Raw genomic sequence first — 16,541 nt, 5'->3', positions numbered from 1 at the left:
GCCACAATGAATGACAAAGTAGTGAAACTGAAAAACTGACTCAGATGAAGGTACGACTGACTATTGTTCGCCAGTGGAACCTGTATTGACTATACGCCATGTATACAATTCCAGGTCCCACACGTGCAGGACAAAAATCTAGAGGCCACAAATGACTATGAGGAAGAGTAATAAACATTTATAAATGAATAAAGTTGAAGTTTGAAGTTCAATGGAAGAACTGAGCTGTTATAGAAAGATAGCGGAGATTAATTATGAAAGTACCAAATTCATTACCTTATGTTAGCTGTAGTTATTGGTATGGGAATCAAGTCCAACAATGAAGTTCCACCACCTAGTTCCCAAAAATTAGCAATGTCTTTGGGCTGGGAAAAAAAGTTTATTTGCATTAATCATTTGCACAAGATTTTGATAGATAGCATACATTGCAATGCACATCTTGTATGATTGATCTGACATCAGACAGAAACCCAGCAGAGAAGGTTGGGTTGTCTTATCAGGAGTTTAGAAGAATGCCAGCAGTGGATTTTGCTGACAAGGTGTTGGAATATAAGATTTACACATGAAACTTGAGAAGATCTTCTAAGAGACACTTCACACTTAGTCACAGATAGGGAACCTTTTTCTGCCTAGGAGCTACATTACCTTCTGAGAAATCTTCTGGGGACCACAGGCTAGTTGTGGACAGGAACAGAGGCAAAAGTAGGCAGAGCAATGAATATAAAGTTTATCTTTGTACAGCAGACTTGTTTCTGAATGCATTCACCTGCCCCCATGCTCTGTTTGGGCAAGCAGGGATCATTATGAGAGTTCAAGGATACATTCCAGTCCGGCAAAAACACTATACAGTGGTACCTCAATTTAAGAACAGTCCGGATTAAGAACAATTCAGTTTATGAACTCTGCAAAACTGGAAATAGTGTCCCAGTTTGAGAACTTTACCTCGGTCTAAGAATGGAATCTGAATGGTGGAAGGGCACCAGCAGCGGGAGGCCTCATTAGGAAAAGCGTGCCTCGGTTTAAGAACGGTTTTGGTTAAAGAACGGACTTCCGGAACAGATTAAGTTCGTAAACCAAGGTACCACTGTAGATGGGTGTGAAGCAAGTTCAGGGAAAGGCTTGAGGAAAGAGGGTGTGGGGTGGGGAGAATCCCACAGGCCAGACAGAGAAGCCAGGAGGGCTACATTTGGCCCTGGGAGGCTCCACACCCTGATTTATGTGATAGTCTTTATACAATAGTGTTCATGGAACAACAACAACAAAAGAAAATACATGTAATCCCCACTAATCCCCAAACATCCTTTACATGGGTTGTAGAGAGAGATAAGAAAGCCAAAACTAGCCACAACGCTCTGGTGTATCTTGCATCTCCCCTTGCTGCAGCCCACATAAAGAGCTCTGCTTATGCGCTTGAAGTCAGTGCCAGGAACAGAAAAGGAGGAGAGAGACAATCTGCAGAAAAGTCATTGGTTTTTCCCTGAGCTGATGAGGCTCATTTGACAGCAAAAAGAAATCAAGCCTTTATTTTATTTTAGTATTGGCCCAGCCCTGTGGAATAGTCTGCTAACAGAGATTCAGTAGGCACCTTTTGTTTCAACTTCTAATGACTGCAGAAAACTTTCCTATTTCACTAGGTTTATGCAGGCAATTAAGAATACATATTTCCATAATATTTAGCTGATTTTTATATTTTTATTGCATTTATTGCATGGTTTTATGTATAATTATTGTAAAATGCTCTGTTTTTATGAATAGCAGTATATAGATATTTTTATAAATAAATAAGTTTGAAAAATGAACATATTTCTCCAGCTATCAAGGTCACTGCAAATTAGAGTTCTGTCTGGAATGTGGTTGCATAAATGTCAGGGGCAGGCTTGATGAGGTACATAACACTACTGATGAACCAAAAGGAGATTATATAATCTAGTTTGTCAGCATACTTACTGTATTGTGCCCTTTTGCTCTTCTTCCAAATGTATACTCCAAAGCTAAAGTTGGTTTTGGAATTTCATCCCTGGAAAAATTAAGATCACACACACACACACACACACACACACACACACACACACACAGAGAGAGAGAGAGAGAGAGAGGGGGGGGGAGAAATTAACCTTCTTCTTAATAAAATTAAATTTGCCCTATTATCAAAACAGTATTTTCACAAACAACAGGGGAAAACAAAACAGTGAAAATGCTTCCCAAGTTTCTTGGAGTGAGTTTGCATGGGATGGCAAAACTCAGTGAATCATTTCTGAGAACTGAGATGTAAAAACTAGAACACGGCAATATACAATAAAGATATGACCCAAGAAAAAAGGGTTAATTGTCTATATTTTTGCATAACTGTTTTATCTGGGTACAGTACTCCAAGATTGGGAAATTTTGTAAAATAAGATTAGAGTATTAAATACAAAGCTGAGCAGAAATTTATTTGCTTGCAAATAAGAGAGATGCTGGAAATTAAAGGCTGCAATCCTATACTTACCTGGCTGAGAAGAACAGAGCAATATTTCTTCCCCGTCCCCACCCCCTCAAATCTGCAATGCTGGAAGGAATTAGAATGTGGTGGGGTTTTTTCTGCTGCTCTCCATCAATGGGAGGCTATGCTGCCATGGGGGGTCTCCGCTGAACCAGCTGAAATGTGGGGCAGTGTACATTTCTGTTGGAAGCGTTCCTGCTGGCTGTAGGCATTACAAGGCCCCAAAGTGGGGTGTTGTGGGGCAAAGCAAGGCTGGTGACAAATTCTTATGAAATTTAACTTAAATATTAACATCCTTAAATCTTCACATTATGGAATTAAACATATTAATTCATCACTTATGTCAGGGAACTGCCATTGGAGCTAGAGGCGGAGGGAAGGCTCCAGAGGGATGCCGGAGAGGGTCCCAGTAGGGAGAGAGGCAGCCCATCTGCTGGGGAAGGAAATCAGCGTAACACCACTGGAGAAGGGGGGCAGATGGGAGAATCGGAGAGGAGGCTCCAGGACTCTTCACCGGAGACCAGCGGGGAGAGCACGGGTCCTCCGCTGCCCACACCCTCCCTGCTCAGAAGACTTCCGCGCAGGGAGAGTAGGAGGAGACTTGGCGTCAAAGAACTTCTTTGCTGGAAGAAGTTCAAGAAACGCCCACTGACGGATTCTGCCAGCGACTGAGACAGCCACGAAGTGAAAGGCTGTCCAGACAGAAAGGGTTCAACCAGGTAACCTAGCCAGGAGTGGCGGCAACTTACACACGAGCAACCCCTAGAACCATTACAGCAATCCGTCAGTCACAGACGTTGCTTGTGCGCAGCTCCAGAGAGGCAGCACGATGAGTCAAACCAGGGAAGCCGGAGAGACGGAGCAAGCAGCTGGAGTGCAAAATCTGGTAGAGAGGAACCGAGATTTGGAACAGCACGTGGCTCTCCTGACGGCGCGGCTGGACGAGAGACGGACTCAGGATGCACAGGTCAGACCCACCCCCATCGCAAGGAAGGTACCGGGGCTGGTACACAAGTTTGGGGGGAAACCCCAGGACTACAATGCGTTCCAAACGGAAATAGAGTATGCTTTGGAACTGCAGCATAATGACTTTGCTGATGACGGGGAGAGGGTAGCCTACATTGTGGGGCATCTGGAGGATGGGGCACGCGAATGGATCAGGCCCCTAATGGCGACGCAAAATGCTGCCTTGAAGGACCTTAGGAAATTTTTCCAGGCGATGAATGCGATGTATTCCAGTGAAGTGGAGCAAAGTGTGACTCGGCGGGAACTGATGGGGTGCAAGCAGGGGAGCCAGTCAGTTAGAGACTACTGGTCGCGCTTTGCAAGGTTGATCCACCGGCTCGGGTGGGATCTGGACTCTGAACCTATTCAAATGTTGTTTGAGGAGGGGTTGTCCCCAACTGTGAAGGACGAGCTGTCCCGCGCGACCCGCCCACAGTCGATGGATCAGCTGACCAAGGCTGTGCTTGCGATTGGAGTGTGGCAGGAAGCGCGGGCTCAGGAGAAACGCGAAGTGAGAGGGGAACGATGCCATGACTACCGCATTCCTGAAATACCGAGACAGCTTTCCCAGGCGGCTGAGCCAATGGAAATAGATGGCGCGCGCGAGAGAGAGGTTTCAAACTCCAGTGAAGGTCGCAAGAGGGAGGGGAAGGATTGGAAAACCACCAAGAAGTGTTTCCTCTGCCAAAGGCCAGGACATTTTGCCAGGGTCTGCCCTCAAAGAAAGGCCTGGCAAGGGATGGTGGGAGCTGCTGGCTGTGAGGAGAAGGGGGAGGAAGGGCAGGCGCAGGGAAATGACAACGCCTGGCTGCCAACCAGCGGGGGCAGCAGCCAGGCCAGCAACTAATAGAAGTGCCCCCGCCTGAACCTCCCAGGGCAGCTATAGCCATAGAAGTGGTGCTAGAACTCCCGAATGGGCACCCAGTCAAAGTGGAGGGGCTGCTGGATTCAGGCAGCTCCTGCAATTTCTTCAGCAGGGACTTCGCTCTGGAGCACCAACTCCACCTGCTGCCTCTGGATTTTCCCTTGCAAGTGACCACCATCGATGGCAGGGAACTTCTGGGGGGGGGGGGAAGTGACACACCAGACCCTGCCAATGCGAATGAGGGTTTCCAGGCACACGGAGACCATCGCCTTTCACGTGGCCACACTGGCAGGACCCCCAATAATACTGGGGATGAGCTGGCTGGCACTGCATGATCCAGTAGTGTCATGGCATCAGCGATCAGTCACCTTTGGGTCAGCTTACTGCTTGGAACACTGTCGGGGGGGGGGGAGAACCCAAGGATGACAGTGGCCAGGGTGGCTGGGCTGGCTGTGGAACCAAAAGAGGAGGTGCCACCACAATATGCTGACCTGAAGGAAGTCTTCAGCAAGAAGGAGGCGGATAGACTACCCCCCCCATAGGCCCTTTGGCTGCCAAATCAACTTACTCCCAGGGGCTCAGTTGCCGGTGGGTAAGCTGTATGCCATGTCTGACCAGGAGATGCAGGAGTTGCGGCAATTTATTGACAAGAACCTGAAGAGGGGGTTCATAAGAGAATCAAAGGCGGTGGGGGGCAGTCCAGTGTTCTTTGTGGACAAAAAAGAGACTAATCAGCCCAGGCTAGTCGTGGATTACCGGGCCGTCAACATGGTGTCAGAACACGTGACCTTCCAAATGCCCAGGATTGACGACATTTTAACACGGGTGAGGCAGGGGAAAATTTTTACCAAGCTGGACCTCAGGGGAGCGTACAATTTGATTAGGATAAGGGAGGGGGACGAATGGAAAACCACCATGTTCACCCCCTTGGGGGCTTTTGAGTACTTAGTCATGCCATTTGGATTACAATCGGGCTCCGCCTGTTTTCAAGCATTCATGCACCACATGTTGGGGCCCCTGCTGTACAAGAACTGCGTAGCTTTTTTGGACGATGTCTTAATCTATTCGGACAATGAGGAGCAACATGTCAGAGACGTCAGGGAAGTGCTAAAGAGACTGCAGAAGCACCAGTTGTGGGTCAAGCTGGAAAAATGCCAATTTCACGCAAGAGAGGTTGAGTTTCTGGGGTACAAGTTGTCAGACAAGGGCCTAGCTATGGACCCAAGCAAGGTGCAGGCAGTGGTGGAATGGAAGGCCCCCAAAACCCGGAAGGATGTGCAGAGGTTCCTAGGGTTCAGCAACTTCTACAGGAAGTTCATCAAGAACTTCGCCCACTTGACAGCGCCCATCACAGATTGTCTCAGTAGCAAAAAGAAGTTCGCCTGGACAGAAAGTGCCCAGCAATCCTTTGAAAGACTGAAGAAGGCGTTTGCTTCGGAAGAGCAGCTCCTGCACGTTGATCTGAAGAAGCCCATGAGGCTGGAGACCGACGTGTCCGACCAAGCCATTGGAGCGGTACTTTTGCAGCCAGGGGCCAAGCAGGGCTGGAGGCCGTGTGCCTTTTTCTCTTTTTTTTTTTTTTAAATAATTTTTTATTCAAGGTTTTTATAACAATAACAGACATATAACAAATACATAAACAGACAAAAACGAAAACAAACAAAAAAAAAAACATGTACCATTTCATATCTTAATTTCTTATACCTTTCTTCCCCGACTTCCTCATGCCTCCCTTTTCTGTATTCCAAATTCTTATCAATTACTCAGCAAATCTTCCCTTATTTTAATTTAAATTTAATCTAATCTTCCTTATTCTCCTTGTCTTAACCCTTGCTAATAGTAACCGTTTACTTTCCAGTCCAACATCATTCTAACTTTCGTTAATTTTATAATATTTCTTTAAATAGTCCTTAAACTTTTTCCATTCTTCTTGCGCTGCTTCTCTTCCCTGGTTTCGGATTCTGCTCGTCATTTCTGCCAGGCCCATGTAGTCTATCACCTTCATCTGCCATTCTTCCAGTGTGGGTAGTTCTTGTGTCTTCCAGTACTTCGCAATAAGTATTCTAGCTGCTGTTGTAGCGTACAAAAAGAAGGTTATATCCATCTTTAACACCCCCTGTCCGACAATGCCCAAGAGAAAGGCCTCTGGTTTCTTAGGGAAAGTATATTTAAATACCTTTTTAAGTTCATTATAGATCATTTCCCAGAATGCCTTAATCTTCGGGCACGTCCACCAAAGGTGAAAGAATGTACCCTCCTTTTCTTTACATTTCCAACATTTATTATCAGGCAAGTGGTAAATCTTTGCAAGCTTGACTGGGGTTGTGTACCACCTATATATCATTTTCATAATGTTTTCTCTTAGAGCATTACATGCCGTAAATTTCATCCCGGTGGTCCACAACTTTTCCCAATCAGCAAACAAGATATTATGACCAATGTCCTGAGCCCATTTAATCATAGCTGATTTAACCGTTTCGTCTTGTGTATTCCATTTCAGCAGCAAGTTGTACATTTTTGACAAATTCTTAGTACTGGGTTCTAACAATTCTGTCTCCAATTTTGATTTTTCCACCTGGAAGCCAATTTTACTGTCCAATTTAAACGCTTCATTTATTTGATGATAATGCAGCCAATCTCTCACCTTCCCTTTTAATTTCTCAAAACTCTGCAATCTCAATTTGCCCCCTTCCTTTTCCAAAATTTCCCAGTATCTTGGCCACTTCGACTCCATGTTTAACTTTTTAACTGCCTTAGCTTCCATTGGCGACAACCACCTTGGAGTTTTATTTTCCAGCAGATCTTTATATCTAATCCAAACATTTAATAGTGCTTTTCTGACAATATGGTTTTTAAAACTTTTGTGTGCTTTAACCTTGTCATACCACAAATATGCATGCCACCCAAAAATGTTATTAAAACCTTCCAAATCCAAAATGTCTGTGTTTTCAAGAAGTAGCCATTCTTTCAGCCAGCAGAAAGCTGCCGCTTCATAGTAGAGTTTAAAGTCTGGCAGGGCAAACCCCCCTCTTTCCTTTGAGTCCGTTAATATCTTAAATTTAATTCTGGGCCTCTTGCCCTGCCAGACAAATTTAGATATATCTTTTTGCCACTTCTTGAAACAGTCCATTTTTTCCATTATTTGCAATGCTTGAAACAAAAACAACATTCTTGGCAATACATTCATTTTTATAACTGCGATTCGACCTAACAAGGAAAGCTTTAAGTTTGACCAAATCTCCAAATCTTTTTTCACTTCTGTCCAAGTTTTTTCATAATTGTCTTTAAATAGGTTCACATTCTTAGCTGTCATGTTTATACCCAAATATTTCACTTTTTTAACCACGGTCAACCCTGTCTCATTCTGAAACCTTTCTTTTTCAGTCTGTGTTAAATTTTTCTCTAATACCTTTGTCTTTAACTTATTCAATTTGAATCCTGCCAATTGACCAAACTCTTGGATTATTTCCAAAACTCTTTTCATGCTAGCTTCTGGCTCTTGCAATGTAAGTACTAAGTCATCTGCAAATGCTCTCAATTTGTATTGTTTAGCTCCGACCTGAATCCCTTTAACCAACTGGTCCCTCCTAATCATATTAAGCAAAACCTCCAGGACCGATATAAAAAGTAGTGGGGAGATAGGGCACCCCTGACGTGTCCCTTTTTCAATCTTGAACTCTTCTGTTACCACGTTATTTACAATTAATTTTGCTTTCTGTTCAGAATATATTGCGCCTATACCATTCTCGAACCCTTGGCCTACCCCCATCCCCCGGAGGTTCTTCAACATAAAATTCCAAGAAATGTTGTCAAAGGCTTTCTCGGCATCCACAAATATCAAAACAGCCTTAGTGTTTATATTCACTTCCAACTTTTCCAAAATGTCAATTATATTCCTTACATTGTCCGACAAATGCCTTTTCGGGAGAAAGCCCGCTTGGTCCCCATGAATCTCCTCCATCAAAACTCTTTTCAATCTTTTTGCTAAAATATCAGCAAAAATTTTGTAATCCACATTTAGTAACGAGATGGGTCGGTAGTTTTTAAGTTGAGTCTTTTCAGTCTCTGTCTTTGGTATAAGTGTAATGTAGGCCTCTCTCCACGTATCGGGTGCCCTTCTCCCCTCCATAATCTCGTTACAGACTTCCTTCAAAGGTTGTATCAGTCCTTCCTTCAAAACTTTGTAGTATTTGGAAGTCAGTCCGTCCGGCCCAGGGGACTTGCCCAACGCCATGCCTTGAATGGCATCTTCTATTTCTTGTGCTGATATCTCCTGGTTCAAAATTAACTTACTTTCTTGTGAAACCTTTTTCAGCCCATTTTTCTCGAGGAATTGTTGTATGTCCATTTCTTTCTGCGGCCCTTGTGTATAAAGTTGTCTAAAGTAGTTCTGAAAGCAATTCCTAATTTCCACTGGGTTACTTATGTTCTTTCCTTCCACTTCTATATTTGTTACCGTGTTGAGTTTTTGTCTCTTCTTTATTTGCCAGGCCAACAGCTTGCCACATTTATCAGCAGATTCAAAGGTCTTTTGTCTCATTTGCTTGATTTTCCACTCTAATTCTTGATTCATCAGCTCCATATATTGTGTTTGATGGAATTTAATCTCTCTTAAAATCTCTTGCAATTTCGGCTTCGATCTTAATTTCTTTTCCCCTTCTTTTATCTTTTCCAAGATTTTTTCCTTCCTCTCATTTTGCTTTCTCTTCTTTAATGTATTTTGTTGTATCAAAACCCCCCTCATCACGGCTTTACTTGCGTCCCATACTATTCTTTTTTCTACTTTAGACCTCAAGTTAATTTCGAAATAGTCTTTCAAAGTTTTTTGGGCCTTCTTGCAAATCTCCTCATCTCTGAATAAGTTGTCATTCATTCTCCATCTGAAAGAGCCAGTTGTTGTTTGCTTCATCACCATCTTTACTGCATTATGGTCGGAGAAGGTTTTTGGGCAGATTTCCACTTTCTTTATATTCGGCGCCATACTGCTAGTCACCCAGATTTGGTCAATCCTTGTCCATGTCATTTTGGCTTCAGAAAAGAAGGTTCCCTCTCTTTCTAATGGGTGTTTTGTTCTCCAAATGTCAATCAAGTCCATATTGTCAGTCATTTCAAAAAAAGTCTTTGGTAGTCTTCCATCTTTTGTTATTACCTGTCTTTGTGCTTTGTCCATATTTGTTGAAACTACTCCATTCATATCTCCCATCAAAATTAAGTTGTAATCCATATGGTCCATCAGAATTTCATGCAACTTCTTAAAAAATTCAGCTTTCCCTTCATTTGGTGCATAAATTCCCACTATCAGGTACTTTTCTCCTTGAGATTGAATTTCAATTGCCAGATATCTTCCTTGGTCATCTTTAAAGATTTGTTTCGGTTGCAACTTTTCTTTTGCATAGATCACCACTCCTCTCTTTTTTACTCTGTCTGAAGATATAAATTCTTGTCCCAATCTTTTATTTATTAATAATTTTCTATGTGCTCTTGTCACATGAGTCTCTTGTAAACAAATCAAGTCCAATTGGTCTTTCTTTAAAGCGTGGAATATATTTTTCCTCTTTCTGGGAATGTTCAAACCGTTACAATTCCAGGTTAGAAGTTGCAAAGCCATGATGGGATTATTTAACCCTTCCTCCTACAGCTCCCTGTTTTTGTTCCTCGTCTGTCGGTGGTTCCGTGTCCGTATCCAATGACGGATGCCCTTGTCCTGGAAATGTCTCTTTCTGTAGGTCTTCTTCGTGTTCTCCCAAGAACTTGTCTTTATCACTCACTGTCTTTATTCTTCTTTTCTTCCCCTTGTATTTAAAAGACAAGCCTTGGGGAAATTCCCACCTGAATGGTATGTAGTTCCTTTTCAGCAGTGTCACCAAGTCTTTGTAGAGTCCTCTTGCGTCCAAAATACTTTTGGGAATGTCTTTAAAAATCTCAATATGAAAATCTTCAATTCGAAGGGTTGTTTGGAAATGCAGGTTCAATATTTTGTCTCGCTCCTCCTTTGATCTTAGAGTTATTAAGCAGTCTCTGGGTCTGTTCTTCCTCTGCTTTGCTCCCAATCTAAATGCGCTTTCTATCTTAAATTCTTCTTTGTCCAGCTCCTGCTTCCAAAAGTCAGAAAATTCTTTTGTCAAATAGTCCACCAGGTTATCTCCTTCCTTTTCCGGCACAAGTCTAATCCTTAGGTTCCTCTCCTTACGTTGCATATCCTGCATAGAGAGTGCCAGCTCATACTCATCTAGTTTCTTGTACACTGGTGGAAATTTTTCCTCAGCAGCAGTTGCAATTTCTTTAGCTTCCTCAGCTATCTTTCGTGTTGTAGATGAATCTTCCAATAGTTTCCCAATTGCTTCTGCATTTGAGTTCACTTTGTTCCCAAGGTCGGTTATGCTTTTTGTATTTAAATCAATTTTCCCAGAGATTTCTTCAATTTTTTTGTTTCAGCAATTTGAACTTTAGTTTCTACACCTTGCTTTTTTAGTTCCTCCAATGAATCGTTTATCTTCTCCAAAACCTTAGCAAATGATTCTTCTGAAGACATTGTCTTCACTTTTGCCTTTGAGACAGCTGTGATTCCAGAGGCCCCTGTTACAGAAGCCCTTCTTTGCTTGGAAAGATCCACTTTGTATTGTCTGCCAGATCTCAAGGTTGCTTCTTGTGAATCCTCTTTCTCTTTACCATCTGCCATAACAAAGTCTTTTAGTCAAGGTCATTCCCACACTCTTATGCTGTCAGACAAAGTTCTCAGATTTTAAACTCCACTTGTTGCTGAAACAATTTATAAATCCTCTAGAGGGCGTAAAATCAGTTTTTTACTTTCTAATTAGTCCCACATTCTCCAGAAAATTAAACAAAGGTCTTTCTAGTCCGTTTCAATTATTCTTTTCTCTTTCTGGAGGTTTCAAATCAATAATGTCCTGCAAGTATCTTTACTTTGCAACAAAATACATATTTCAAGTTGAGAGTAGCCAAAGTCAGTCAAAGATACTTTTTTACCTTCTTGTAGCAACAGTCCTTAGCCGGTGCTTTTTCTCCGGCAGTCCGATCCCCAGGTAGAAGAGCAGCGGTAAATAACTCAATTTCTTTTAAATTGGCAGGAAAATACTTTCAAGTCTTCTTCCCCCCCCTCCTGCCTTCGGGGAGGGAGTTCTTTGCTTGGTGTTGAATTTCTTAGTTCCCGCACTCTCCTTTCCAGCGGTTACAGCTTAAATGCCTTTCGCTTTGATCTTGCTGCAGAACGGAAAGCAGACTTCCTTTTTGGTGCTTGTCCATCTCGGTACCCAATTTCTTAAAATTTAGTGTCCAATTTAGGTTTAGAAGTCAATCCTACTCACGGATAGTTGTTCTTTTTAGTCCAAATTTACCGGAAGAAGTCAGCGCTCTCCGCTAATGGCGACGCGGCTTCGCTTCGCAGGCTGGGTGAAAGCGACTCTCAGCACCGCTCCAAAACCCCTCCGCTGATCCGCAGCCTTTAAAAAGGCTATTTCACAGCGTCGGGGGGGCGCAAAGGTGCCCGCCGAGTCTCCAGTTCACAGGCTACGCGCCTGTGATTTTTGAGGGTCCCCGCTCCGCCATAGCTGTCAGGACCCGAACCTACGAAGCAGATCTCTCCCGGAGCTCCGGGAGAAATCCGCCATTAAGCGCTGGCGCTAACCGGAAGTCGCCGTGTGCCTTTTTCTCGAGGAAGCTGAGCAAGTCGGAGCAAAACTATACGGTGTATGACCGCGAACTGCTTGCGATCTATGTGGCGTTTCGCTGATGGAGACATCTGTTAATAGGGGCGCAGCACAAGATCCAGGCTTGTACGGATCACAAGAACTTGGAATACTGGAGGACCGCGTGAGTACTCAACCAGAGACAGATTCGATGGGCACAGGAGTTCTCCAAGTTTTCCTTCGAGATCCGATACGTGCCGGGAGAGGAAAACGTAAGAGCAGATGCTCTCTCCCGGAAGCCGGAGTACATGGAAGGAGAGGGACCGCCGGAGATCCGACACGTGTTCCCCGAGAACCGATGGGTGTGTGGGGGAGCGTTGGGTGGGAAACGAGAACTGGCCGGGCTTACTAGAAACGACGTGTTCGCTCAAACTAAAATCAGGGAGCTCCGGGACAGAAGGGAAAACCATGGAGGGTTTGAGGAAAAGGAAGGGCTACTGTACTATAAGGGGGCGCTGTATGTACTGGGGGAGACCTTGAGGGGGAAGGTACTCAAACAACGCCACGACAACCCAACAGCTGGGCACTTTGGACAGCACAAAACCATGCTGCTGGTCACCAGGCAGTTCTGGTGGCCCAGGGTGAGGGAAGATGTATGGGAATATGTACGGGGGTGCAACCGCTGCCAGAGGGCAAAGGGGGAGAGGGCTGCCCCCGCAGGGTTACTGGAACCCTTACCCACGCCGGGAAGACCCTGGGAGGTGGTGTCCATTGATTTTATGACAGATTTGCCCAAGTCAAGGGGGAAGACAGCAGTCATGGTAGCAGTCGATCTGACGAAGATGTGCCATTTCATAGCTTGCTCGCATGCGGTGACGGCAGAGGAGACAGCCAGGTTGTTTGTGGATCACATCTTCAGGCTGCATGGGGCTCCCTCGAGGGTCATCTCAGACCGTGGGAAACAATTTACTTCCCGGTTCTGGAGGAAGCTCATGAGCTTGCTGCAGGTCGATGTGGGCTTCTCGACTGCGAGACACCCGGAAACCAACGGGCAAGCAGAAAGAGCGAACAGTATACTCCAGCAATACCTACGCTGCTACGTCAGCGAGAGACAGAACGATAGGGTAGAGAAACTAGCGCTGGCTGAATTTGTGTACAATAACGCTGAACATGTGTCCACGGGAATGAGCCCGTTCATGGCCAATTATGGGTGTCACCCCAGGGCCTTCCCGGGGAGGGGGGAGGAAGGATGGAGTGTACCTGCGGCAGAGCAGTTTGTGGAAGAAATGGAGGCCTTGCACCAGCAACTCAAGATGAACTTGGAGCGGGCCAAGGAAGTTTACAAGAGGCAGGCAGACAAGCACCGTCGGGAGGGGGAGGCCATACGGGTGGGAGACCGAGTGTGGTTGTCAACCCAAGGGTTACCCCTAAAGGGAGGGTGCAAGAAGTTGCAGCCAAGGCGGCTGGGACCTTTTGAGGTAACACAGGTGAACCCTGTGTCATTCAAGCTCATGTTGCCTGACAGCATGAAGATACATCCGGTGTTCCATAGGTCCCTACTCTCACCGTACAGGGAGGGGCGGGAATTTCCGGGGCGGGAGGGAGGGAACACCACAACCAAGCCACAGAAATACTCGATTCAAGGTGGCGAGGGCGCCAGGTGGAGTACTTGGTAGCTTGGGAGGGAGAACCCAGGTCAGAAAACACGTGGGTCCCCGCTGAGGCGATCAATGACGGGTATCTGGTGGAAGAGTTCCACAGTCTGTTCCCAGATAAACCAAAACCACTAGCGAGATTCTGGGAGGAAGAATTTGGAACCACAGACGACAAAGAGGACTTTGTGGGTTTTCCTGCCTCCGAAGAGGAGGGAGGGGAGGTGTCAGAGGGAGAAGAATCAGACTGGGAGGCCCACCCCGCGGGAAGAGATCGGAGCGGGTGGGAAGCGGGTTTTGAATCCTCAGAGGAGGGCGACAGCTCCTTCAGGGGATTCCCCGCATCGTCGGCCGAGGAAAGGGATGAGGTTGGATCAGAAGGTCAGGCCGGGAGTGGAGGGGGTCCTGGGGGGGAGGTGGATGTCAGGGAACTGCCATCGGAGCTAGAGGCGGAGGGAAGGCTCCAGAGGGATGCCGGAGAGGGTCCCAGTAGGGAGAGAGGCAGCCCATCTGCTGGGGAAGGAAATCAGCGTAACACCAGTGGAGAAGGGGGGTAGATGGGGGAATCGGAGAGGAGGCTCCAGGACTTTTCACCAGAGACCAGCGGGGAGAGCACGGGTACTCCGCTGCCCACACCCTCCCTGCGCAGAAGACTTCCGCGCAGGGAGGGTAGGAGGAGACTTGGCGTCAAAGAACTTCTTTGCTGGAAGAAGTTCAAGAAACGCCCACTGACGGATTCTGCCAGCGACTGAGACAGCCACGAAGTGAAAGGCTGTCCAGACAGAAAGGGTTCAACCAGGTAACCTAGCCAGGAGTGGTGGCAACTTACGCACGAGCAACCCCTAGAACCATTACAACTTAACATAAATAAAATCCTAAGCCAATTAAGTATCTGCAAACTGTTTTCAGTTAATTTAACTTAACATATTTAACTAAATAATCATTAAATTTGATCCACTCTTCCTGATACTCCTCCTCCTTCTGGTCGCGGACTCTTCCGGTTAGGTCAGCTAGCTCCGAAAAATCCATCATCTTCATAATACTTTATATTTTAAAAAGCACACCAACTTCCTAGCATACGTGTCATGCTATGCTACGCCTATTAGTTCACCTCCAGTGACTGAAACTGTGCATTATTAAACATCACAAGATTTTAGGGAGAAGAAGATATCACAAGATTTTAGAGAGAGGAATTCCACACCATAAATGCCTCTCTGGGTGGAAAGTGTTTTTTGATTACCTATACAAATTATTACAAATATTGAGAAAAGGAATTCTGTGAAGCATGAAAGATCATAGCCAGCCTTATGAAGCGGTGAAGAAACTGCTATGCATGGTGGATTCCGGAGGGCTTACCATTTTCCTGTCTCCCATTCTGTGTCATTAGAAAATATGAGGTGCAGAGCAGGTGGGAAAGGAGGAGAAAATTTTGAGCAATATCCAACTAAGCCATACTCAGAGTAGGCCCACTGAGATCAATGGACTTAAATGCATTCATTTCCATGGGTCAGCTCTGAGTATAATCACTCTTTAAAGTGTTTAGGACTATAGGCCCAAACCAGCATGATGAGTTGTGCTCTGAAATGACACTGGATCACGGATGTGATGCGCCACTCTAGTCAGTATGTAGTGGAGGCCACAGCAGAGGCCTATGCGGTGGGGCAGAGCCATGGAGCCACCCTCTCAACATGGTTGTCACTGCAACCTGCCTGTATGAGACTGGGCATGGCAGCAATGAGGCTGAGGTTGGGCACAACAGTAGAAGTAGTGGGTCTCTTCTGCTGGGCAACTACATGGGCCTGACTGCGCCACCACTATGCGCTGTCCAAGCAAGCTGCAGCAACAAGGTCAGGAGGGTGACTCTGTCTTACCAAATGGACTGCTACCCTCCCAGAGTCATCCAAAAGGGGCCATGTAGAACAGCAGGTCCAATACATTCCATCACCTGCCTGAGGCAGCCACCTCACTTTACCTAATGATAGGACTGCCCCTGAGAGCAATGTTACAGTGTTGGTAAGAATAAATCATAAGTGTTTTCAGACAAGTGTTCTGAGGAACATATTTCCACTGTTTGAAGGCACACTGTTAAGGTATGTTCCAACAATGAAACTGTTGATGTTATTTAGAATTTTGAGTACCCAGAAAATATGAGATACTTCTCAAAACTTAAACACATACCTGTCAAGGCACCTCAGTATAATAGTAGTCTTTCCCTAGAAATTAAAAACAACAAAGAATACTATTGTAATGTCATTAAAGCATAAATATTATATCATTCTACATGCTGTAATGCATTCTTCTAATCATTTCTAATAAAATATCTGAAGATTACAAATGTAGGCAATTATATGTCATCTTATTACAGGAAAGTTAGCTGCCAACTTTCTATCAGAGTGTATCTACACTGCTATTATTATTACCATTATCAGAAATGATTGGAAGTGACAAATTTAGTAATGGCAACAAGAAACTTAAAAATACAGGCATCACAGTAGCAATCAGTTTAGCCATTTGTATCCGCCATTGGTAATTGTAAATAACAGGTTGATCAAATGATCGCCTGCTACTGGAATTGCTTAAGTAATGGAATGGAAATAAAATGAATGCATGAAATGCACGTAACAACAATATATAATTTATTGATGCTTTAAGAAAGCAGGTGCTGGGTAAAGTAGCTTACTTTGAAAATTATCTTTAAAATTAATGTTTACAGTTTCTACAAATAAATTAAGCAGTGTTTCACTATTTAATTTTATAATGTTGGTTACAAATATTTTTACCATTACCATCCTGGCTAAACATACTTAACTACTATTTTCTTTAGAATCAGTGGCACTTAAAAGTATTGTTGTTGTTTAGTCGTGTCCAATTCTTTGTGACCCCATGGACCA

General features: G+C 44.7%; 1 protein-coding gene across 1 annotated transcript in view; it reads right to left on the bottom strand.

Moving 5' to 3' along the window:
* Positions 1 to 16,541, bottom strand: part of LOC310758766 (ATP-binding cassette sub-family G member 8-like) — a 71,871-nt gene that overhangs the window by 52,017 nt on the left and 3,313 nt on the right. Inside the window, exons 3-5 of the mRNA XM_083605699.1 lie at positions 15,829 to 15,863; positions 1,948 to 2,017; positions 277 to 365 (exon numbers count right to left, since the gene is read on the bottom strand). Of these exons, the coding sequence (XP_083461825.1) occupies positions 277 to 365; positions 1,948 to 2,017; positions 15,829 to 15,863 (194 nt within the window). The remainder of the gene's footprint in view (positions 1 to 276; positions 366 to 1,947; positions 2,018 to 15,828; positions 15,864 to 16,541) is intronic.

Source organism: Podarcis filfolensis (genome assembly GCF_964270895.1).
Source record: "Podarcis filfolensis genome assembly, chromosome: 3".
Classification (NCBI taxonomy): Eukaryota; Metazoa; Chordata; class Lepidosauria; order Squamata; family Lacertidae; genus Podarcis; species Podarcis filfolensis.
The sequence above is the reverse complement of the archived record's forward strand: the minus strand, read 5'-3'. Positions and strand labels throughout refer to the sequence as shown.